This window comes from Microtus pennsylvanicus, chromosome 1 (assembly GCF_037038515.1).
Source record: "Microtus pennsylvanicus isolate mMicPen1 chromosome 1, mMicPen1.hap1, whole genome shotgun sequence".
In the NCBI taxonomy this organism is placed as follows: domain Eukaryota; kingdom Metazoa; phylum Chordata; class Mammalia; order Rodentia; family Cricetidae; genus Microtus; species Microtus pennsylvanicus.
In genome coordinates, this window is record NC_134579.1 from 23,585,749 (window position 1) to 23,612,920 (window position 27,172).

At 41.7% G+C, this 27,172-nt stretch overlaps 1 protein-coding gene across 6 annotated transcripts in view; it reads right to left on the bottom strand.

Annotated features, from left to right (window-relative positions):
- App (amyloid beta precursor protein) overlaps positions 1–27,172 on the bottom strand; it is a 223,101-nt gene that overhangs the window by 133,205 nt on the left and 62,724 nt on the right. For all 6 annotated transcript variants that reach the window (XM_075959214.1, XM_075959223.1, XM_075959211.1 and 3 more), the window contains exon 3: positions 15,236–15,365. In XM_075959214.1, the coding sequence (XP_075815329.1) occupies positions 15,236–15,365 (130 nt within the window). The remainder of the gene's footprint in view (positions 1–15,235; positions 15,366–27,172) is intronic.

Here is a 27,172-nt window from a genome sequence, read left to right on the forward strand (position 1 = left end):
AACCAACCCAGACTCAGGTACTCTTTACCTTACGCTACTACATATGTGTGTGTGTGTATATCAAAACGATAACTACAGACCCAAGAGATGTTTACTCATATTTACTTGGAAAACTTTTGCTGTTTTACCACTTTAGATGTACCGACAGCCTATAACATTTGCATGCTGACAACAGGCTGGGAAACAAATGTTCTGGGAGGCATTTGGATGGCTAGGACACGTTCACAAGTGGTCAAAATGCTTCTCCACCCACTTTGCACGTGTCGGAGTTTTGTTTCATACTGGGGGTCACTTCTGGGTTCTCAAGAAGAACACGTGAGTAAATTACACAGCTCTGCAATGCTGTCAAGCAACATGTCACTGCAACTATGACAATAATAGCTGGCAGATGGGTTTCTTTAGAGAACTCCTTGCAGATGGCACAAACTAAGCGGAGGGTTCAAGATAGGCTAAACACAAAAGAAGTGAACACTGAAAGTTTCATTTACATCTTTCAAACCTAGTCAAGTGGATAGAGTTGAGCCTCACAAGCACACCACATGCAAACATACACTCACCTGTGAACACATAAATAAACGGTGGGATGAGTGTTCAAAAGAAGGAGAATAACTGTACCTCTCTATTAACAATACTGGTTTCGAAATAATAAAAAAGACATTTAAAAAATTTAACATACAAAATTGGCTAAGAGTTTTGTGGTTTTTAAAATGGTCCACATAGGTAAGCAATCCTGATACTGTTATCAGAGCCTTCTGAAGTGAGTGACGGAGACAAAGGAAGATGGAAGCCAGAATCTCACAGCAGGATGAGAGTTTACAGACAAGAGCAGGGGGTAGAACATGGCCCACTTGGTAGCAGAGTAGATTTGGATCATCAGAGTGAGCTCCTACGGCAGCTAACAGAAATACAGAGAGCTCCAGAAATATCTACAAGAGTACATAATACAAGCACGAAGAGGGCCGAGTGGATTTCTTTACTCTACTGAGACTGAAGCAGACATGTCCATAGCAATGAGTACATAAAAGCTAGATACTGGATTTTTATATTATTCTCTTATAAAAAGAAATAGGACTCTGAGGAAATGGTTGATTCTAAGAGCTGGGCAAAAACATAAGCAGCATCTTGTCATAATCACAAAGCTTTTAAAGGTAGAGTATATCAAATGAGTACGGGAGCCAACTCCCATCAGCTAAATTTGGAAGGATTTGAGCATACATACATAATATAAGACTTATATGTGAGATACACATACATACACACACTGTAGGACAGAATTACATATCAACACATAATAGGTACATTCATAAGCCTAACTGATAAAACAACGGGAAAAAACAATCTCCTATGCAGAAGAACTGCAGATAATTTACACATATAAAGTCTATTGGAGGAAAAGTAGTGCCAGTTCTCAATCATAATCACAGGCTGTGTGTAATGACTTTCTTTAATAGGGCACTCTCCTCAAAGGGGGAACGGGACAATCCTGTGGGTGAATCCGGATTCACTATCTCAGCCAAGTGGCTACATCAGAAGTGATGTACCAGGAAGTAACATGTGCTCTTTTATGATGTATAAGATTCTTTATTTCTGTGCTCTTCCATCTAGGCAAGAGAAACTTCCAGAGTAATGACATCCTCCATATTACAGTTGGCCAAACTATCAACGTTGTCGAGAGACTGACAGCGAAGAGGGTGCTAAGGGATCTGCTATATCAGTGAGAAATGCTTTCCTGGATGGGATCCTAGGACAGAAAAGGAACACTGGACAAGAGCAAGTCAAATGTAAACACAGTGAATTTCAGTTAATAATATCGCATCAAAACTAAAAAAAGTCAAATATGAAAAAAGTTCAAAGTCATTTGCACCCTCATTAATGTTATAGACCTTCAAAAAGCATGTATGGAATTACTACAGCTGGAAAGAGTAGATGCTACAATACATTCTTCTGACACCTAACGTATAGAACTTGGCTAGTTTTCTTAGCAAAGTAATTTGTATGTATGTAGCATGCACTATTTAGAGTCTTTTAAAAGATTCCAAGAATTTTAAAAAAAATCCATATTGTGAACAATAAAAGATAATCTTTGCTGTCCAAATTTAACTTCGTCTTAGGAAGTTAAGTTGATTGGTCCCAGAATTCAATTCCCTTTCAAAAATGAGGACTCCCGTGCCTGATGAGGCTCAATGATGGATCCAAACTTTCAGCCAAAAGATTATTTCCCAGTACCGAGTTTCCTTACCAAGAAAGTTGAGTAACTTAAGCTACTGATGTGTGGTATTTTCTGCAGCCTTTTTATCATCATCATCATCATCATCATCATCATCTTCATCATCTTCATCATTATTATTTGGACAGCATTAACCGTTAGACACATTCTTGATTTTGTCAATCATGGGTCTTTCGTTAGGTGTAATAATATCAACTTTTGTTTAAAAATGAAGCATGCACCTCTGCTATATCAAATCTTTGTGTGTTGAGGAGCATGTGTAAGGTCAAAGGGCGGCTTTGAGGCGTTGGTTGTCTTCCCCACCGAGGGTCCTCAGGCTAGCACAGCAAGTGTTTTTACCTACTGAGCCGTCTTGCCAGCACCTCATTTTAAATTTTTGAATTCCAAAAGTTCAAGGGGCTGGAGCTATGAGTCGGTGGTTAAGAGAACACATTATTCTTGCAGAGGATCAAGTGTAGGTTCTGAATACCTAGGCTGAGTGGCTCGCAACCATCTATAACTTCTGCTCCAGGTTATCCGGTGCGTTCTGTTAAACTCCATGGGTATCTCTATCACACATGCACATATCCACATAATTAAAAATAAAATAGATCTTAAAAAAGAAGTTTTTAGATTTGTAGACAACCAGAGGGATCTGGTGAGTTCTATATAAAAACTCTGTTTTTCTTCTCAAAAATGTTTTGTTTCAATTTTGGATTTTGGAATTTATTCAAATTTACGATATAATCTTGTGAATGAGACTCAAATATAAAATAAATTTATATTTCACATATATATATATATATTATACACATGGTCTACCAGTAATTTCATACTACCTTTTTTTCAGTATCTTGCTATATAGCCCCCAGCTGTCCTTGAATGCTTACCCCTCCTATATCGACCTCCAAAGATCTGGGTTTATAGATGACACCATGCTGACCCTTCCACAAAACCTTTCATAATTTTTTGCATGAAACAATTTTTCACAGAGTAGGATTTTCTTTTTATTACAAAACAGGGGCGTTTAAGAACTTTCCAATTATGAAGCATTTGTAATTCAGATTTTATGATAAGAATGCTCAATCTATAATGACAACGACACTATAAAAATGCTTACTGGTCAGAGGAGTCCAAAGAGGAATGAGAATAAAAATCGAAACTTAGCATAATCTGACGCAATTTTAAGGGAATAGTGAATATTCCTGAGCCCCAATGAATGCCAAGCTGCCCTGGAGCTGTGTCCATAGAGGATACGGGAAACGAGGCATAGTGCTGGCAGTGACGCATCGAGAGTCTATGCATCCTGGTCCAACAGAAATATAAAGTAGGCCACATGTGTGGTCTCAGCCACATTTAAAAGAGCAATATATAGTTTCTGTAAAATATACACATACATATGTAAGGATGTATAGACATTAAACTGACTTTAGTAACATACTTTATTTACCCTGGTACAGCCTATATTGGCTTTTCAGTGTGTAATCATTGCAAAGGCAATTCTCAAAGCATGCTGTATTTTCCCATCACTCCACTCTTCCACACATGGTGTCCCTTTACACCTGCAGAGCTCTCTGGACTAGCTATGTCTTCATGCTGTGTAACCATGTGTGGTGGCCAGCAGTAAGCACAGCAGACTTTGCATCACGTTTTAGAGACTAGGAATTTCTCCCAATGTCCAGTGAGTTAAATGAGGACAGGCAGAGGTTATGAGAGAACATGAAAAGCCCAAGGCTCGGGCTAGCGGATGAGAATACACGCACTGCTCCGTTTTACTCAGGATGTGAGCATACTGTACATTTTAGGCACTGAGAGGCCCACCTCCAGGATTCCTTTTGTTACTACCTAAGCCGTATTTGTCAGCAAACGGCCCTCCTTCCCCACTGCATTTTCGACAGTTCTGCTGCTATACTTTGTATGTATGGATATGTGACTAATTCAGATGTGGGAACCAAATAACAGCTTCCTTCAGGCCTCAGCCTCCTTGGTTAAATTCGGTCTCGTCTCCTAGGAGCTGCAAAGCAGACACTGCAGGGACACCCTGCTAAATCATGCTGTTTCTTGCAAACACAAACATCTTCCCTGTTTGCTTTCTTCCTCCAACACTTTCCTTTTCTCTACCTCATTAAAAAAATTTCAAAACCACATAGATTTTTTAAAGATGTAGTTAATTAGAGTTATATGTGGTTCTTTAAAAAGAAAAAACAAAAACAACAACAAAAACCATGTAATGACTCACAGAAGGCCAACCAGACTGAGGTACAGGGAGGCAAGACAACCACGAGTCATTAGCAAATCCTTAAAGCACACCAGGAAGTAAGTGCGCACAGCATGCTCTTCCATATGCCATATTCGGAAACCCCTGTGTGAGGCAGGCTATAATCAAGACTGAAAGAGGCACTTGGAGCAGGGAGCTGCTGCTGGGCTCTGGCCCACCACTCTGCAGTCCCTGCCTCACTCTTCCCATCCCTTTCCACCTGGCCCAGAGCCTGCAGGCTGCAATCAACAGCGGTTCTTTCAAGGTCAACAACAAATCCCTGACTACTACCCCACCATTGTCTTCCTTATTTTCTGTCTTCTCCACCTGCCTCCTCTGTGCAGCGAGCGCTGGTTTTCTATTTTCTACCTTAGGCTTTTTCTTTCTCTCCCACTTCCCCATCTTTTAATAGTTCTAATTACCGAAAGGCTGTCTTCTGTTCTGTGTTTCTCTTCCATTGTCACTCAGGTATATTGGCCATTCTTAAGGATTCAACAACCTTCCCTACTTACTCTTCCAAGGCTGACCTTTCACTGGGCAGTTCTAGTCACTGCTAGACCCGCCCGTCTACATGGAGGTCATTGCTCTTCTGAAACGTACTTTAGAACCTGGTTGTCCAACCAACTTTTCAAATCTCATGACTGTACACAAAGAACAATGACCCATTTCTCATTGGATCAATATCTTACAGAAATGAAAGAAAGAAAGTCACAGTACTTAACAAAAGAACTACGAAGAAATGAGGCCACACCACTTGAAGCTGACACAGCATTTAACTGGGCACCGGAACACTGCAGACAGCTTTTAGAGCCCCGCTGAAGTGCAGAAAAGAGAATCAGGACTCGCTGTCACACCAGCAACATACCTAAGGACGTGCAACACAGTCACTAATAGGATTAAAAATACAGCAGGCTATCATGGTGTATCAAGTTCTTTAGAAAAATATCTTTTAGAAATTACCCTTTATCCTTTCAAAGGGGATACACCCCCAGATAAATGGAAACCTCTTTTTGCTACTGTGACAGTCTGGTCTTTGAAATGCCACTCAGATTTGTAAACAAGGCTTAGGTTCATTATTGTAAATCAATTCTCTGGAGTTTATCATCAGAGCTCAAATAATTGAATTTCTGGACTTCTACAAAGGAAGGCTGGGCAAGAAATAATTATATTAAGGCTTCAAAAGGTAGATCCCTAACTATGCTTTAGCAGCAAATCCCCATGGAGGATTCCGATCCACTTCCCTAATGCGGTGTTTTATGATGATAAGTGAGTTATATGTCTACACCTGCTGATGCAATTATAATCTAAGCAGGATGGGGAATCTCTGCTAATAGAACATAAAGCCAGAAGGGAAGCTTTATCAAGTGATAAATAATGACTTTTAAGAATAAAGAGGATATAGAATATTAATATATAACTAGAACTTCGCTCTCTTCAAAGGCCCCAGAGGTATCTATAGTGAAATAAAGGGATATGGATAATTATCTGTAATGAGTTAAAGGGATATGGATCATTTGAGACTTCTGGTTGGCTTTGAACTCAACACCTGACTAAGAAAGACTATTTCCTAGTGGGCTGAAATGTTGTGTCACCTAGCAACACGAAATGAGGCCCTTCTTCAACCTAATAATCTTTTATCACCACAAGTTCAATCAAAGACAGAAATAGACTCCTGCTCCTTTTGCCGCTTTCCGCTTGACTGAATTTGATAATGAAAATGTCTGTTCCTTTCAGAGGGAGCTCAAGTGTCACTCAGTTTTTACTCACCAGGCAGAGAATGAATACAGTTGTTTGGATGCAAAATGATTTGAATATGCAAAATCATTTAAATATGCATCATAACCAGCTGCGACACACTGATGGATGCGGCAGTTTAGAACTCTCATCAGCATCAGCAGAAGCGAGGCATCACGTGAAGGTGCGCGCATGCGGCCCACTCCATCCGTGCTCCCCTTTGGACATGGTCAGCCACGCCTTCCTTTCCAGGCTGGGTACTCAACCAGAAAGCAGCGGAACAGTGCCAAAGTCCATTTCATTACCCCAGTCTTCCAGGTCAACAAATGGAAGTCACACGAAAAGACTAACTTTGGTTTACCTCTCCAGGGAGCAGATAATTTGAAGAGCATTCTGGGTAAGCAGACACCAAGCCTTTAAATGTCCTTAAATCGTTTCTCAAAGTAGGAAGACACAGGCAGGGAGTTTGAAGATTTGAAATTTCTCGTTTTATGGTAAACATTTAGAAAGGAGGACACTATATAATTAAGACTTACAACTAAAGGGGGTACCCCTTCAAATAGTATGATTTCTGACTTTCCTTTAAAATGATAACAGTAGTTAAAACTCACATTCCAAGAAAGTTGTCCTTAGGATTTGAGTTGTTTTTTTTATTCCAAAATGTTGTGGTTTTGGAAAAATGTTGAGGGAAACTACGAATAGCTAGCAGCATCTAAGAAAAGTGTGAGCGAGGCGGACCTTCCAACAACATTCCTGTTAGCCTACTCTAAGAGCTCCGTGACCTAAGCGTAAAGCACCATAAGTTACATGAAATGGTCCTTAAGGTCACTCACCAGGAAGGAAATCGAAGCCAAAGGTCACTTCCTCCTCTTGACCTGACTCATGTCACATGACAGACTACACATCTTCATCCCGGAGTAATATTCTAACTAATTAGCTCTCTCCTAGCCAGAGCTCCTCAGTTTCTAGGGCAGGGGGATGTCTATGTACATAGGTCCCTGGAAACTTGTACGGTACAAGCATTACACAGGAGCCCATCTCTTTGGGAAAGCAGATCTGATGTCTGAAAAGCCAAGTGAGTACAAAGGGTATCTTTGATAACAAGTCCCATGTCACCAGAACATTCAACTACAACAATAAATAATAGGTCATATGTGTGTTTTCCTGAATTTTAAGCATTTATAATTCTTGACTCATTAGGCAATTCTAGTTGGCATTCCTACAGTAGGCAGCCTTCTGGCACTGTGCATGCAGATGACTTAACTCTCTTCTTCCCAGCTAGGACTCTTAAATGTTTTCTCTCCAGGATCTGGGCATTGAGCTTAGCTTTCCCAGGCTGTGTGTGCAAGGCACCTCTATCCACTGAAGCACACTGCTGGTCCCTAGTTATTAGTTTTAGTATAACCCTAAGTTCTCCTTACAGAATAATGTAATTCTAAAATAGGGACCACACCTATATTTTAAAGAGATACTTGGCAACAAATCTTATATTTAAATTGAATTATCCAAAATGCTTTTTAGGATTCAAAATTTAGAAATATGCTTAACTGCACGGCACCACTTAAAAATCAGCACATGCAAGCTTGCTATTGACAACAGGACTCCTAGTTTACAGAGATCTAATTAGTTCTTATGCAAGGAACCGAGAGTCCAGGAGACTTTGATAAAGGAAAGGAACCAAGGTTGGGGCATGTACATACACAAATCTCTCTCTCTCTCTCTCTCTCTCTCTCTCTCTCTCTCTCTCTCTCTCTCTCACACACACACACACACACACACACACACACACACTCACACACTCATCATACATATAAATTCTTCAGGAGGCTGATAATAACTCTACTCTTTTGCCTGTGACAGATTTTAATCATTCCAACTAGCATTCAGCAATAAATTAACTGATAAAGATAGCATACTGCTTTAAACACGATGTTTAATCTAAGAATATCAAATTCATCATATTGGTGCTATTTTGTTTGAAAATGCCAGAGCTTGAACCCTGGACCTCATTCATGGCAGGCAAGTAGTCGATCCTGAGTTATATTATCTGCTACCCACCATGTATTAATATATACCTTTACTGAAATTTCAAATTAACCTATGAACCAGTACTCCAGGGGTCACACAGAATCTGAGAGTTTTCCCCCAAGAAACTAGGCCTTGGACATAATAACTCAGGACAGCTTTAGGGAATGCACTGCATGGATGGAATTCCCTGGGGAGCTTGTGTGCTGTCTACAAAGAACAGCCAGGAAGAGGTGCTGGCAAAACACATCAGTATTTAGGATTTCTGAAGTGGACAAAAAACACGAGCCTGAGATGGAAAACAGGGAAAGAAAGAATGCACAAAAGGAACAGCAAGACAAGGACATGGGAAGCAGGCCACAGCCAACAGAATTTGACGGCCCTGGGCAGAACAAGGACAGAAATGTGCTCAGAGATGTCCACAGATAACTGGGGCTGAGGAGACGGACTCTGATGATGCCTGACTGTGTGGGGGATCACGGAACCACCACATGGGGAGGCAGAACTGTGATAAAGAGAGCAAGAATGGATGCTCAAGAGATACATAGAATCAGGACACTGAAGTGAGGGCCGGGGGTTCTCCGAAGAACAAAGAAAACATGAGAAGCCTAGATATTGCTAATAAAGGAAATCACACAGTCAGAAGGGCAAAGGTCTTTATGAAAACAAGGGTGAGCTAGCTCCAGTCATTCAGCTGGCACAACATAGGGGACTTCCTAGCATGCTGACTGCAATCACGCTAATACCAAATACGCTCTCCATGTTGATTGGCACAGATGACATAAGGCAAATGGCGCCTGCTGTCACCTTAGGAAGTGTTTGGCAGGAGAAACCCCGGCTCCATGTCTTTTGCCTTTCAGGAGACTCCTGTTCCCTTTCTACCTTCCCCAGCATTCACTTAAGTCTTCAATTCATTCTTTCAACACATCCTGACAAGTGGGAACTAAGCGCTATGACATATTCTAAGCTCTGGGGGGTTTTTCAGTGAACGAACAAAAGACCCAATCACCACAGAGCTTACATTTCACACAGAAACCAATTATCTCCAAATGCAAAAGCATCGCAAGAAAGCATTGTTAATCTTCTGCACCATGAAGTGTTTATTCCTAATATAGCTCTACAATTATTCTTTTCCCTAAGCAGACTCTCAGACTCACTGATGTAATACGTTCCTGACACATAGCTACCTCTTAGTTGTTTGCTATTAAAATCGGAAGGTGAGACGTGGCCACTGGTAAGGCTCCTGCAATCAAGCCCTTATCCATGCTCTTGTGAGCAACCCTAGGAAACCCACTGAGCGCCCAGAGGAAGAAGACATACATGCAGAGGCAGGCTGGGTGAGAAAAGGGATCGGTAGGCGTGCAAAGGAAGAAGTGATGGTGACTTGGATACATGCCTCCTTTTGTGAACTCTCTCTCCACCTTAGGTCTCCCCGCTGTGAGAGATGATACCACACTTAGTCTTAATGCCTTGCCTACTCCCCGACATCACTACCAGCACAGCCTTGGATGGTACCAGCACCAAAACAGACAGTGACGCTCACGTCTTCGCGGTCTCCCCAAAGAGACAAGAACTAAAGAGGTGGTAGAGTTCTTGAGAGAGGGAGGCTGGAGGAGAGGGGAGGTTATTGGTGGGTTTGCCCTCAGAGAGAGCTGTGACACCAGGCTCCAACTTCCTCCTCTTCCATTATTGTTTTTATTTCTGGCCATGAGGTGAGTGTAATCCCATCATGATGTGTTACCTCACCACAAGGCCCAAAACAATGGGGCCAAACAACCATGCACTGAGCTACACCAAGAGCCTTCTCCTTGTCAGCTGATAGCAACCTAACCAACAACACAGTAGACAAAACTGGTGCACACTGATATCTGGTATTTCATAAAATAACTTTTGTTGGTTTTCTTTTCAATGTTTTGTGCTTCTTCTGCTAAAACTAATGCAAGCCTATACTTTAAAATTTGCTTCATTTTCTATGCTTTCTCCCGTACTATAACTGTGAGAGGATCCCACAAGCGCACTAGGCCAGGTGGGGACTCTGCAGCAGGTAGTCAGGGTCATCCCTCCCTCAAGCGTCCCGTGTCTGGGCCGTCCCTCTCTCCTGCAATCTGCACTTGCTGCTCTCCAGGATGCTGCACAGCTGCTGCTCTGGGACTTTTTCTCCGTTAGTGATCAAAGCCAAAGCTGAAGGCTCACTGACAGGAAGAGTGAAGAAGGGCCAGGGAGAAGGGGCTCCCTTGGGACACATCTCCAGGAAGAGCTGAAATTCACCAAGGGGTGTGTAAAAAAAAAACCAACAGATCCCTTAATGAGCCACTGGGTGGCCGCCATGCCAAAATCTGCAGAAAAGTATCGAGAGCTTTCTGTGCCCAGCACCTATATTTGAACCTGTCACAGCATTCTTTATTTTTCCTCCCTCCAAGACAGTGTCTCACTTTGTAGCCCTAGCTGTCCTGGAACTAATCATTTAGGCGAGATTGACATAGACCTCACAGAAATCTGCCTGCCTCTCCTTCCTGAGTTCTGGGGTTAAAGACATGCACCACCATGCTTGACCACAGTGCCCACTGATACTGTTATTAAAACGCCTTTTAATTGGGTTTTAGACTCACTGTTATCATCTTGTCATTTCTTGTATTCTTAATACTATTTTTGGATAATTATTTTAAAAGCCTAAAATACCAGCCCTCTACCCTAGCCAACAGTATTTATCAGTCTAATATCAAGTATAATATCTTTGCTAATTCAATTTCAGTAGTCTTGTTAGAAATCTTAGCTTTAAAACAGGTAAAAGGTTGTGTGTGAATGAGTACTCTGTAGATCTCTCAGGAGGGCATGCAGACCTAACTCATCGTATTTATTAAAACTGAAATATGTGAAGTCTCTAGATTCCCACGTTTGGATTTCTGGGCATTTACAGGATCCACAAGGTCTAAAACAAATGTCCTTCCATCCTCTTGCCTACTTTCACACTTTGGTGACATGTATTTAATGTTCTTAAATATTTTACCATTGGCTGATGTGCTTAAAAAACAACAACAACAAAATTTATTCAGCGTAAGTTCAACAGAAGAGCTACAGGACCGTTATCTGTCAGGTAACCAAATACATATTTCTTAACCTAAAAAAGACCAAGAAGGCTATAGAGTCATTCAAAGAAGCAGACTCCTAGAAAGCAAGGCAGATTTGTCCTAAAATGTTAAAGCTATAAAGTTCAAAATTTAGAGACTAAAACCTCTTAACTTCTCATTCTGAGCAAGGTCATGACTACCTACACATTTGGGGTATCTCTTAGCAACAGAGGCATACTGGCAGGTCACATTCTAGCTCCCCAACTTCTAATTTCTCTTCTAGATTACACTATGAACGATGTTCTGACTCTGTGGAATCAACAGTGGTTTATCTTAGACAACATATTGTGCCACTGCTAGCCAGCTTCAATGTGGATCCACCATACCACGAAGAGAGAAGTCATTCACATGGAAAGGGTTTGACAGGAAACCCACCACCTCCCTGAGTGCTGAGATGACGGCTTTCAGCTCCAAATGGTACATGATAAGATGTTTGCACGATCAAGTCAGATCCTATACTCTGGTTCTAGAAGTATCACAAACAAAAAGTGAAATGAGAAGGCCAGCACGCTCCCAAGGGTAGCCATCCATGCCATGGGAGAAAAGTGCCAAAGGCAACATAATGCACTTCCCCATCCCATAAGCAATAGAAGATACTGCAGAGCAAGTCTCCAAGGCAAACACAGGGTGCAGGGAGAACTCAGCTAGTGCCCTGCTGGGTCCTTCATAGGAGACAGAGGTCAGGAGGCTGCATGCCAGGAATGACAGGCATTCTTCTCAAGATTTGTTTTGAATGTTTTGAATTTCAACACAGCAATGCATAAGACAATCTTACTCTTGCTTCTAGGTCACATCTTTGTGGGAATAAACTTTAGTAAATCTCTCCTTTGTCTAAAGTATATATTTGGATACAGTTAGAGGTTTCAGAGAGTTCTTAGATTGAGATTAAACAATAATTCTTTGTTTCAGGAGCAAATTTTAAAGAAAAAAAAGCCACTGATTACCTCTTTCATTATCAGAAGACTTTACCGCTCCAATTTATACAGTACCAAAGGTCAGCGTTGCTGCCTTTATCAACACAATACTATTGTAGAATTTTAACATTTATTGTTTCAAACTCACAACCTTTCTTACATGATTTGAATTTATATAGCAAGTGGATAGTTATTCTAATACTTTTTTTTTAAATAAATCACAAAGAATACTGATGATGAATGAAGAAATGGTGGGCTCTGGTCCTGATCTTAATACACTGCAGCTGTGTGACTTATATCAAAACATCTAACCTCTCTGGTGACTGACATTCTCCCATGTGTAGGAGGACCTCACAGAATAACAATTCCAGTGGCTGCCCTATGCAGTTACTAAGGATATGACAGAGAGATGAAGGGGAAGTCAAGAAGTCAGGGGAAAAGGAAGGAAAGACTTGGAGAAATGAAGGTTAAAAAAGTTACCATTTACAATATTCATGCAAACAATATGTACAGGAGTCATGTACTGTCTTTAATTCTTTTTCTCCAAATTGAAGACATACCATGCATACACACATTAGCAATATTTTTATGCCTTCTGTAGCACTTACATTTGAGACATCTAGAAAATTTGCGACTGCCCAAGAAATAGACGATGTCATATCTCTTAATTCTAATCTAAACTTACTGGCAAAGCAAGAAACAGGTGTGCTTTGCCTGTCAACTAACAGTCTATTTCAGGTCCAGTGGGAAAAGGCCGGGGACTTATAAGATGAGAAACACAATAAAAGATTCAAACAAGCCAGATGCCTGCTGGGAATATCTAATGATTATCTAGTCTATTAGCAGTCAGAAACGGTTAGTGTCAGAGTGTTCATTCCATATCAGATGCTGAGCCAGACCTGGGAAATTTCCTGAGCATGTCCCAAGCGGCCTGCCTCCCTGAATTATGTACTTCAACATCAAAGGAGTTCAGACTCTATTCAAAAGATAAAAGAGAAATCTGGTCACAGAGGCAAAAGGGAATTCAATCTTCCTCAGTTTTTCACAGGGTCTCTCGCACGACTGAGAGTCACTTCGCCATTTTCCTTTTCCCCTGTCTGTCCTGTCCATCTCTATAACTCTCACCAAGTGAAATGGTTCTAGAACAGTTAGGGGTAAGAGCTGAGGACAGGACACCATCATTACTAACTGGTGTTTGCTAGGTGAAACCAGTGTCAGAGGCAAATTAGTGAGACTGTTCCCCTAAGCGATATAACAAGTTTTATCAATGTGGTCCCTGTGTGTTCATGGTATAAAATCGGGCTTCTTGTGGAAGCTCTACAGCATGAGGTCTGGATTTAGTTCAGATTAGTATCTGAACCTTATTCACTTTATATTCTCGTATTAATTCTCTATTTATTAACCATACAGTAAAGAGCTTAGGGCCTTAGAAGGCATTAAAAGAAGAAGGAAGAGGAAGAAAATGCACAGACCATTATTAGGCTAAGAATATGGTCAACGCTGCCCTCCTTATTTATTCACTGGATCTGAAATGCAGGTGAGATCTTCATTCTAATGCCCCACTCCCGTGTTTTCTGTTGGTTTCTCAAACTACATGCACAAATAAATAGAAATCAGCATGTTCATACACACACACACACACACACACACACACACACACACACACCCTATATATATGGGGGGAGGATGTGACTATGAGTGAAAGGGCCCTTGAAGGCTGCAAGGCTAGAGCTTAACAAGCACTGTGCTTCCCTGACCTGACTTGGGTACTAGGAACTGAACTTAGAAGAGCATCTCTCCTACCCACACAGTCATCCCACCAGCCTGCAGGATGCTCTTGTGGGATCCACTGCTCAACAAATGCTATCTGTGCATGTCTCTAGAATCTCTAGTGAGCTTTATCTGCAAAGTTTGGTCTGGAGCCCTTGTTGCTAAAGTGTCTGGGCTCAAACCCACTGCCTTATATCTATCAGAGATTCCTTTTAGGCTTTATAAAAAGTTATCAATATTTGTCTATACTTTCTACATCCTTATTTACAGCCTTCTTACTAATTAATAACAATGGGAAACGTTTATGGAATTTGTCAAATCAAATAGGGCTACCACTACCAGGCTTGTTCCCATAAAATGGCAGCTAAGAAGAGGCATAAGATAGAAAATGAACTTAAGGCAGCACTCCCAAAAGACAAGGATGGCTCTTTTTGACAAGACAAAAATGAAAGTAAAATTTGGAGTTAGTGCAAGATTATGAGCCTTCCTTTGTGACCACGCCGTTCCCTCCAGTTTGATACGAGTAAGTAGACAACAAAACAATCAAACACATTTCATGACCATTTGCAACTTCAGAAACAAAGGGTGCTCGAGGAAAGGGCTTTCTGAGGAATTAGTGAGAGGGGGAACTTCACTTTCTTTCTTCTGTCAAATCCTGGGAAGAAATACACCAGGCCTGCCACTGGTGAAACTGGACAGCAAAAATGGGAACAGAACAGCTTGTGAGACTCTATGACTCCACCACCAGATGTTTCTCACTCAGTAGATGTGGGCGTTGTGGACAATAAAACTCCGAGTCTCATAGGAAATGACACAGTATTTACCCATAACCTACATACAACCTCTTTTATACTTCAAACTACCTCTCCCAGGTTTGTGATACAATGTGGTATAATGCGTGCCTCGCCTATAGCCTATATAAAGTCCTACATTTATTCTCAAGCACCACAATAAATAATAAAGCAACAAATAAACCTCTCCTTACTTATAATATCGCATGCAATATAAATGATACGTAAATATAGATACAGTATTGTTCAGCATGTGTTTCTCAGTTATTTTCCGCCCATGTTCGGATGAATCTACAGATGTGAAATGCACAGATACGTTGGTGACAGCATGCTAAAGGCATCATATATGCACATGACCATATAGAATATCACCTATCAACACCAGTTGTGGGAACGGCTGGCTGGCTCACCTAAGCAGCGGTAGGGAATCACGATGTGGGTGTGGGTCTTGCACTGCTTGCGGCCTCGCTTGCACCAGTTCTGGATGGTCACTGGCTGGTTGGCTTCCACCACGTTTGTGATCTGCAGTTCAGGGTAGACCTACGGAGCACAAGAGAAGGGGAAACCATTACTCGCAGCAAAGCCTGGTAAGCGCACGGGCCTGCTGGACCTCTACTGCCATTAAAAGGTCCCGTTATCCCCTGAGAGCCAAGTTGCTCTGCTCGGCTCTAGCCAAACAAGAGCATCAGTGTAAGGAAAAAAGGGCTGACTGGCAGTGCCTAGTGCTTTGTATTTAAACTGCCCATGTGTCCAAAGGAGACAAAGTAGAAACATGGAGGAGTGGAGACTCTTGGAAGCATGAGGTCATTCTCTATGCAAGATAAACAGATTATTGAAGACCATGGCTTGTAGCGTTTTAAAGGAAAACAGCTATTGATACACTTGAGGATATCATCTTAACTGAATTTCAACCCACTCTACCTGTCAAGTATTTTATACCCAGAGCACGGAAGGTAGTCAGTTTCCATACAAACATCAGCTTCTGTTCTTAAAGTAGTTTACATAAAAATATTTTACTAAGAAAGCCTTCAAGAGGGCCATTTGAAGTATGGCACTCAAGAATGCGCCTTCTTCAGTCACAAACTACTTATCTTGCTCGCTGATGGCTGTTCTTCGTAAATCACGCCGTTCGCTGAGCACTTGGAATGAAATGTCAAACTCAATCAACTAAAATGTATTTGCAAAATATCAGACCACTTCTATGTAATAATAATGAGTGGAGATTTGAAAGAAAATAGTAACATAAAATGTGCCTCTAAAGTGAGCAGATTTGCAAGATAAATAACAATAGACGTAGCTGACTAAAGGCATTAAAGAAGCAGATGGCACCAACTGGAGGCTGTGAATGTAGAGGCGAAGGTGAGGACGTGAAGGGAATTAGACACAGACAAAAGATTGTAAGACAATGGAATTGGAATCCAGAAATGAGCTAAAGAGTTTGCTGTAGACATATCAGAGAAACTGAGCCAGGAAGAAGCAGTCCTTGGGAGAGTGTGAGAATTAAAATGAAGACTCTCAATTACCAGTAATTGCAAAGAATATAAATATGGCCATCAGAGGGAGTAGATGATTAGAAAGGAAGTCAAGGTCACGGAGGGAATGAGAATCATGGGTGTGAGAAACTGGAGTACTGGAGGAATTACTGAGTCCTCAAAATCACTTATAACGTACGAAAGAATTGTTATAGTGGATGACAGAAAGCCAGGAGCAGAAGACTCCCAAGACTGAGGCTGTGTGCCGTGGGATTAGTGGGCGCAGGGACAACTCCAACTCAGGAGAATGGTGGTCTAGGCTGGCTGAAAGCACAGGAGTTCATAGGTGAAGTGAGTTATGGGTGTACCGGGATGAGCATCTTGGAAGTGGAAATGAAGGAGGACACAGCCCCGGTTGATGGGTACAATGCTGAGAACTGGTGAGAACCAGGTTCCTCGGCAAGAGGATCATGTCCACCTGTGTGTTATGGATACGGAGTATTCTGTTTATGATTATCAGAGTGACCTTGACTTTATTTTAAAATGCTGACATCTTGTTCGTTGTGTTTTTTTTTCATTGATTATTATCCTCTCAAAATACTATAAAACATCTGGGATGTGGAGGCATACACCTTTAATCCCAGTACTGGGGAGGCAAAGGCAGGTGGATCTCTGAGTCTGAGACTACAAAATTTGAGGTATATAGAGCAAATTCTAGGACAGCCAGTGCTGTTTTACAGAGAAATCCTGCCTTGAAAAACACAATTAAAAGGGGGCTGGAGAGCAGGCTCAGCAGTTAAGAGTACCAACTGTTCTTCCATGAGGGCCTGGAGTTCAATTCCCAGCAACCACATAGTGGCTCACAACCATCTGTAATGAGATCTGGTGCCCTCTTCTGGCCTGTAGGCACACATGCAGGCAGAACACTGTATATATAATAAATAAATCTTAAAAAAAACAATTGAAAAATAGTATAAAACAATATTACTTATATCTTGATCACCTTACTTTAATATGTATTTAAAAAAAACAAGAACAAAAACAAAACAAAAAACTTTGAGAAATGGTGAAAATGGATAAATAATCTAAAAACTACATTCTAGACAAGAAAATATTATTTAGTGCCCCCCAATACATACTGTTATGATTTCCATCACATGACAGTTCTTAAAAGGCAACTCGGCAGGGCAGCAGAGAGGTTAGTGTTCGGGTAAGGCCCTTGCAACACAGCGTGAGGACCTGAGTGAATCCTCAGAACCTAGGTTGTGGGAGCAGTTGTAATTGGGGAGTTGGGGACTCCCTGACCAGCTGACCTTGCCTAATTTGTGAGTTCCAAGTCAGTGAGAGACCCTGTCTCATGACACAAGGCGATAGGGCTGGAGAGATGGCTGAGGGTTAGAGCAGCTGTTCTCGCAGAGAAACTGAGTTTGACTATAGCACCCACAGGGTGACTAACCACTATCCTTAACTCCAGTTTCATGGGATCCAACACCCTCTTGGGACCTCTGTGTGCACCAGACACATACATGGTGGACATAAATAGACAAGACATTCTTAAGCATAAAATAAGATAAATCTTACAAAAATAAAAAGTGCATGACTCTTGAAGAACAGACAGAAACTCAAAATTGTCCTTCCCACTTGCATATAACCCTGTACACACATACCTGACAAATGTCAGTTGCACGCAATCTCACATATGCACACAGAAGAAAGTGGCGCTTCAGGTCTCAGGAGAAGAAGACAGAGCACATAGAAACTACTGCCATTTCACCTGTCCAAACTCAGAGGGAACAACACCAAGAGCAAGCCCTAATACAAGCTACAAAGTGTGCGTGACAAGGGCATGCCCACACAGGCTCATGCCTTATCACAGCTGTACCGTGAGGTGTGTTGACGAGGCAGGAATCCTGAGCATCTCTCCGCCTTCCTTTCTATTTTGTTGTTTGTCTTGTTTTGCTTTTTCTTTTGGTAAATATGTAAATATGTACAGTATAAAACTGTATACTTCATTTTAAAAGGCATTGGTGAGAGTAATCATGTGGACTAAATTTAATGGTGGAGGTTATGTGAGGAGAACACACACTAATGCATAAGTCAGGACCTATGAGATTATTCAGTGGATAAAGGCACCTGCTGGCCTGAGTCCAATCTTCTGCACGTGCGTGAACACACACACACACACACACACACACACACACACACACACACGGTAGTGCCTGTTCACCCACACACATCCACGTGCATGCGCAAACAATAGAAAATAAAAATAAGAGACTGTCACTTGTAAGTCAGAGCCCCGCACTGGATTCTTCAAACACAACCAGCAGTTTAGCTTCAGAGGGCACAGCTATCTTTGCTTCATCTTATTTTGCGCTTAAGTATCTTTGACACTTCGGTACATGCATTTCAAGGCGCCCACAAGGCTCTCCTTGAAAATGCCACTAAAAATTTTACAGCCCCACAGCTTTATTCCGTATAATGAAAGACAAGTAGCTTTGTGTACAGAAATATAATTCTCCCACCTTTCTTTGGTTATTAGACCACATACGAACAGCACTCCTGAGTCATAAACTCGATGGCATGAGAGTTCGCCCTGGGGGACGTGACTTTCTGTGCAGTAAAGTGTGAGTTACTGCATTTTTCTAAAGGATTCCAGCTGGCACTTCATAAATGCCACCCTACCACGAAGCTTCTCAGACGTCAGTTTTCTGTAAGTCCCTATAATAGACAGTCACACCACATTTCCTTCGTTTCCATTTAAACCAACAAATTATGTTTACAAACTGACGGGGAAGAGAAGGGGCCTCCTTGCTTCCACTGTTCACAAGCCATCGTCAGATTCCTGGAATAATATCTGGTGCAGTAGACCAGTAAATTATTCAACTCCCGGTGTCTAAGCAGGAAGAATTGCAAACTGACAAACTAAAACCGTGAACGCGTGGCTCTCCCTTGAGACTACCAGAGCTTCGAATGGTGATCAGCCAAACAATTAATTTCCAATTCCATCCACAAAATCTAGGACAGGTGTGTGACTCTCTGGGCTTCTCCACTTCCCTCCATCTTACTGACGGCAGTGTACATATGCAGGAAGATGTGGAGATCATCAAATCTGAACTGCTGCATAACCCGTGTAGTCTGTCTATTTCCTTAATGAATAGCATGGCCACAGTCACGTCAACCTGACATGGTCACTACACACAGATGAAGAATTATTCATTTCCAATGGCCTAAGAGAAAAATATTTTGTTGTTATAAACACCAGGAAGTTTGTTTAAAGGGGAAAAAAATAAAGGAGCAGATTTTCTTTTGAAGTACTGAACGACAAATCAGGTAATCTGATGACAAAGGAGCAAACCCCGACAAAGCAAACCCCCCCACACACACACAAAATGAAACACCTACATTTTTAAAAGCTACAAAACTAAAGTCTGAATGCTTATTTAAGTAGTTCCAATAGAAGTCTACAGAGACAATAATGCATTTTTATGATTATGTATGAGATCATAGTCTTAGTCAAGAATTAAAAGTTAAATGGTGCACATGCTGATGCATGCCTTATGTCTCAGCACTTGGGAGGGTCTCTGTGAGTTTGAGGCTAGTGAGCTTCTGGGCAACCAGGGATACAGAGAGAGAGAGACCTTGTCTCAAAACACAAAACAAAATTAAAAAAAATTAAAAGAATTACAATACATAAATGACCTTGTAAAATAAGTTTCTAACTTTTCATCAATATTTGAGCACAGGAACAGCTCAATATTTAATATTTTCTTGTGGCACAGTAAGTTTTAATAAAGGAGGTAAGAATGCCATGGGTCTCGTGAGTGTGTGCATGCATGTGTGTGTGCGTGCATGTGTGTGTGTGCACGTGCAATTGTAAGTCAATGCTGACTCATGCTTGCTATGTCACATGTGCAGAAGTTGGAGAATAACTTTGGGGGTCAGTCCTTAATTTCCGAGTATTTTGTGTAATTTGCATGTACTTTACATGCAAAACATGCATTGTTAGTGGGACAACTGTCACTGATGATGTTCTACCAGAATGACAGTAGAAGGGGCATGAACAAACTGTAGTCTCACTCCTTTCTTTTCTATAGTATTTTGTGTGTGAAGCTGCTTTCTTGATTAAAATAGGGGACTTGGGGGGGGGGGGTGGAAAGATGTCTCATCAGTTAAGAGCACTTGTATCTTGCAGAAGACCCAGGTTTGATTCCCAGTATCATCGCGGTGGCTGGAATCTACCTAGAGTTCTGGGGGATCCAATGCCCTCTTCTGACTCGGGGTCATAGCATGCATGTGGTGTACACACCTATCATGCAGATAAAACATCCACACACATAAAAGAAAAGAAAAATTTGTAAATGTTTAAATACAAGTCTTTGAAATACCATATTTGCAGATGCCTAAAGCAAGGCCAAAGCTAAACCTGTGTCAGCTACTTAAAAAGTCAGCTATACCCAATTCCTACTGGTCCTCAGCTACGGGTCAGTCACTGTAAAAATACACTGTGTTTCAAGTACAATGATTCTCAGCCACATGGTGGAGGGCATTTAGCAATCCCCATTTTACCTCCATAATAGCTCTGTCTCTAGCTACCTGGTGCCAGACCAAAGCAAAATATAACTTCATTCTCTTGCTCAAGAGTTCTGAATATATACAGGCTCTCACTGGTGACAAGGATACTTGGTCGGGCATTAGGATAAGCCAGGGCAAAACATGCAAAGGCAAGGCTAGGCATCCAGATGATAATGTTGATCCAGGGAAGTAAAACAGGACTAGGTGCAGAGAGAAACGCTGCCGCAGAGCGAGAGACTCAGAGCAGTTGAGCTCCAAGCCTCTGAAACGTACAGCAAGTACATTCAGATTCAAAGAAATACCACTTTTCAGTATCTCTCTTGAAAATATAATAAAAATCAGCTTCATGGTCCTTATAGTTGAAGAGAAACTAAGGGAACAGCCAACTTCATTTGCTGGTTCCTCTAGTGTCCCTCCTTGAATCCTTTTGTTTCCACAATCAGACCACTTCATCCCATGATTGATGATTGCTCTCACTCAGGGACTGACAACTGGCCACATGGACATCTATCCTGACGGAATATATGTGTGTGTGTGTGCGCGCGCTTGCTTGCTCCTTGAAGGCAGGAGCTAAGGGTTGAAGTTTGAGACACCCCCCCCACTCCGACACACACACTATGACAGCACACTAAATGTCTGACAAATATTTAACGTTATTTCTGGTTAAAGTCTGATACTATTCACGACAGAAACATTCTATACGCATTAGGCTCCCTTTGGGCATCACACGCCTATATCTTACAAGCACTACTATAAACAGTTACTGGATTATGAGCTTTCTGAGAAAAATAACCTCCAATATTGTTCTTCTAAAGAGAGGTAGTAGCAAATACTTCTAACAGAAACTTGGGGCAAAATAGACTCACACAAACAACATATGGCTGACGAAAGAGTGTTTTTGTTCACAGCAGTAATATCTTAAAGGACATTTCTATTTTGTTTTCATGTTAGAACTATGTGGTACTTTAAGCATATATACTAGAAGCCTGCATCTAATCTGTGGTGCTTCAGGACATTTTTGTCTACAGGTCAGTAAACAGCAGGAGCAAGCACACCCTTGGTGACTTACATAACTAATATTGTCCCTGGAGCTGTCGCTATCTCATTTATATAAAACAAAACCCTTCTAGGAAAAGATCCAGAGGTGGCCTAATCATGACATAATGTGTGAAATAAACCAATTCAACTTCTGAAAGCATATATTCAAGAAGAAAACAAAAATATACAATAACAGAGGGTTTTCCTAATGCCAGACAGCGCAGCAAACACTTCCTGGGCAGCACGTCACCCAGTTCTCAGGAGCAATTGCCTCACTTCACAGAGGAGGAAACCAGGCATTAACAGCTAACGCCAGTGTCTTTTCTAAGCACGCAGTGAGCATATTAATAGTATATTTTCAGCTGCATGAACTTCGGTACATAAGCCAAGACAGAGTGTGTGCAAGAGAACACACTCCTGTTTCTCGATTTAAGTGACACACTTTAAAGTTGCTGAAACCTGATGAAAAATTGCATCCTAAATTGTTTCCCACATCAATTCTGCTAATGAGAGGGGATACAGAAAACAGAACATCTCATTTAGTTGAGAAAGAGAAATGGGAGCTGAAAAAAGTTGTCTCTGCTTGCGACTTAATGAGGTGCTGAGAGGCAACACGCAGCTGATGAAACACTTCTGCAATGTCGGGGAGGAGAGCGGGGCTGTGTTTTCACAAGGATGCCTTACAAGAGGCGGGAGGCAAAATGCTGCTGGGCGAGAGTGCGATTCCCAACAATCTGACCCAACTCTGCTTCTGACACTGCATATTAACATGTTGTTATAGCCCCACAGTCACACTTGGTGCTGGGAAATGTGAAGGAGCTTTGCTTGGCTGACATGCTATTGCATTTCCAAAGGGCTCAAAGGAAAAGCAAATAGGGGACGCCAAGGACGCAAGGCAGGACACAAAAATAGATGTGTACAAACGGTAGCTGTGCGCACGTTGCCTAGTTCATACATTGGTTTTCTCTCTGTTAGTTCTTATTGTCAACTGGACGCAACCGAGAGTCATGAGGGAGGAGGGAGATTTAGTGGAGGGATTGTCCAGATCTGACTGCCCTTTGTTCCTCTGGGGAACCGTCTTGATGGCTGGTTGATGTGGGTGGTGCAACCCTTGGGCAGGAGGTCCTGGGTTGTATAGAAAGGTGACTGAGCAGTAGCCAAGGGGATCAGGCCAGTAAGCAGTGATACTCCATGGTTTCTGCTTCAGGTTCTGTTGGAGTTCCTGCTCTGAGTTCCCTCGGTAACGGAGTGTGACCTGGAAATGTAACATGAAATAAATCTTTTCTTCCCATAGTTGGATCCGTTCAGTGTTTTAACACAGCAACAGAAGGCAAACAAAGACATACACATTCTTGCTATATTTCTTATCTTACACTATTTAGATAGACCTCATCTCTTTTAGCCCTAAGTACCAAGCAATCCTTGAATCTAAACAGACCACTACATGAACAACACATACCCATAACTCATATACAGAAAGTATGATCTGCCTATTCAAAAACTGTTTCACTTAATATGAATTCTTAGATCTTTTAAATAGCAACACTATAATGATTGTGTGCTTATGATTTGGGGTCAGTTTTGAGCTGGCAAAGCTGGAAGACCAAAGCTACAGGTACACTCCTGCCATAGTCAGCTGGTAAGAACTCGAGGAGAGGGAACTTCCACTGAAATGTGTCTCCATCACACTGGCTGAGGGGACATGTCTGTGGCCATTGTCTTCATTGTCAGCCGATACAGGAGGACCCTGGGCACTGTGGGCAGTATCATCCCTAGGCAGGTGGGCCTGGGCTGCATAGGAAAGATAGCTGGACATAAGCCAAGCAGTATCAGTGCCCCTCGATGGCCTCTGCTTCAGTTCCTGCGTCTAATTCCTGCCTTGGTTTCTCTCACTGATGGAGTGTGAACTGTACACTGAAATAAATCTTTTACTTGCCAAGTTGCTTTGGGCCCTGCTGTTTATCACAGCAGCAGAAAGCCAAGTAGGACAACCCTAAAAGATGTGAGATTGACAAGAAATATAAGAGCAATCTGTTTAGTCTTTCAACAATTTTTTTTTATATTACAGAAGAACTAAGAGAGAAATAACCCTTCCTCGGAAGCCCATATTTGGTTATATAATAAATTCTAGAATAGAAAGTTAGGGAACGGAGATAGCTGTGTTAAATTCACACATCAAGCTTTTTGGTTTGTTTGCTTGCTGTATAACAGCCCTGGCTGTCCTGGAACTGGCTTTGTAGACCAGGATGGTCTTGAAGTCCTAGAGATCCACCTGCCTCTGCCTCCCTGATGTTTGAGATAAAGATGTGCACCTCCACACCCAGTTCAAGTTTTTGTTCCTGCACTCAGTGGTATATTTGTTGTCTGTTAATCACAGACAAAACAACCATTCATTTAGAGGAACAAGGTTAAAGAAATCACAGACAATCATTAGCAGTGGAAAAGAACTTACTTAGGAACATGAGAAAACGTGCCCATGTGCCTATAATCTAATAGTAGAGGTGATAAGCAAAGTCATTCGCATCCATCCACACTTTTCCCATCCTCAGCAGCCTCCAGAGGCTGGTTCCAAGTGGATGGTCCCAGAGCCAACAGTACCTCCAGAAAGTCCTGTCTAGCAAGAATTCTGCATGCTGGGGACCAGAGTGGGGCAGAGTAAGATTGAGGCCATATATGATTTCTAATGTAACTCTCAACAAATGGCTTTTATACCACCTGTCTGCCCCAGTTATGAAGTAAGGACACACTCTTAAGACAGGACAGACATTGTTCCCAGATTGCCCTGAATCACGTTCCTCCTGTACTGTACCACGGGGCCTCTAACAGAGCACAGAGAATGAATGACCTTCCACACCGATTTTCCCACCTTCATTTGTGATTTGAATTCTCTTCCCAGTCAGACTACCAGTGAGAACACATTATTTTACTGAAAAATCCCACCAGAAAGTATTGTCCTAACACACCCCATGGCTCCCGCTAAGCTGAAATTTAGACCCCGAGTCTCCACAACCCCCCATCATGACTCTCTATGCTATATCCCACCATCTGCATTTTTTAGATTTCCTTCCCAATCTGATGGAACTGTGTGTATTCGCACTCCTTGTCAGCCAGGAAAGGCAAGAGTTGACACAAAATCCTATCCTTGCTGGTCTTTGGTCACACGGCCAAGTTTGCCTGGACTGAATGGGAAAGAATAAAGTCTTCAGTTGAAGAACTGAAGCCCTTTTTCTCCTTTCCTTCTCACACGCTGAAGCCTGTGGGGTAAATGAAACAATGTTTTCCAAAAATCTCACTTCACCACAAAGGAGGGCAATGAAACCTAGCAAGTTTCTTTGTTGTTGTTGTTGTTCTTAAGCTTTAATGTTTTTCAAGGGGATAACACCCCCAAGGTTTGATCTCTTTTATTTTTAAGGGTTTTATATTTCTAAATGTGCACATTGACTGTACACGCACTTTGATTCGTAAATTCTCACACACTCAGTTCCCTTTGCTCCTCTAGACACCGCTTCCACTGTTAGGACATAGACAGACATGATTCCATGTAACTCTGAAATGTGTAGGAGCCACAAATAGAAAATACATAAGACTTGTTTCTCTGAGGCTTGATATTTAGACATTTCTTCAGCCAAATCTCTCCAATAGCCTATAAGGGCAAATGGCTATTCTTACGTAGTTAAACTAATTATAAGTGATTTATGAGGTTACAGTCAAGTTGTTGGTTCTGTTTTTTGTTTGTTTTTCCATAAATTCAGTGCTCTTTGCTTCTAGTATAGACCAGAGAAAAGTCCCAGAAGATAACTGCAGGTCTACTATGATCATTTGTTCTTGTGGCTAACCCGAGCATTGAAAGTTACACTGTATTTTCCTCTCTACTGCTGCAGGTCTATCATAGTGCTTGCATCTTCATTGACTAAAGAAAATGAGGCCAAAGCTGCACATTCCCCAGACTCTTGTCTAAAAACTTTAAAACTGTTAACAGTGGAAAGAAATGGCTCCTTGGAAGGGAGCCACAGGCGCCACTGTTGTGGAGGAGGCTCCCTCAGGATAGACAAGGATGCTTCTGCCCATCCCACTCCAGTCTCCTGTGAGCAAAAGTCATCCATAAGCATTATGAAATGATGACCAGCATGCTTCAGGTTGCCAGATAAAAGGTTTTATGAACCATGACCTCTCAAAATGTCACTCTCTGCAGCACCATGGGGCTCTAGTACCTGTGCCTACAGGAAGCATAATGGGGTCCTGGTCGAAGTGCTACAGCAAAATACCACACCCAGGGCAACTTAAACATTGGAAACATATTTTGTCACACACAGTTCTGGAAGGTGACAAGACCAAGCTATAATGGGTGCTACTGAGGGCTATTTTTTTTCTGTTTTCTCACTGCATTTTCACAGGTCTTCTTTGTATGAGCAAGTCAAGAGATCTGGCTCTCTGGTCTTTCTTTCTATAAGGGTATCAATACCATCCACAGGACTCCACCCTCCTGATGTCATCAACGCTAGCTACTCATTTCTGAACAACTCATCTCCAAACCCTATCCAAGAAGGTTGGCCTTGCCTATGAACTATGGCAACACAGAACCATTTATCTGGTTAAGAGTGTTCAATACATATTTGATCCGGAATAAAGGAAAAATCTACATGGAATTAATAGAAAGCATAACTAAAAGTGAAGGAGGGCCTTGTACTTCAACATTGTCTGTGTAGAAGAAAAACTGCTAACTACCATACTTGGGAACAGAAGGGAATATATAGGTAAAAAGGTGTTTTCCTTTAAAGAGTTGCCTTGGTCATGGTGTCTCTTCCCAGCAATAGAAAACCTTAGACACCCATCAAAGAATCAATATTAAAACACTACACTGTGCTAAGCACTACTCAATGGTTAAATGCATCTTTATAAAGCAAAAGCAAAAATATATTTAGTAGGAAATTTGATTTGGTTAGCAAAAGGTCAAAACGAGGTCTCAGAGTCATGAGTCCAGCTCCTCCTGTCTACCCTAAGCTCAAATTGCTAACAGCTGCCTCCCTGACTCAGCAGACTGCTTCTAAAACATCTGAACTTTAGTCACAGAGATTGCAGTACATACATAAAATAAATTCACCATTATTAGGAGAAAAATACCATTAAATATTTAGCCATGTTATTGGTAATGAGTAGGGACGGTTTGTGAGCGTGTGTGTGTATGTGTGTGTTTGCATATACACATGTGTCCATGTGTGGGTGATGGCCAAAGGACAGCTTTGGGTATGGATCATCAGGTGC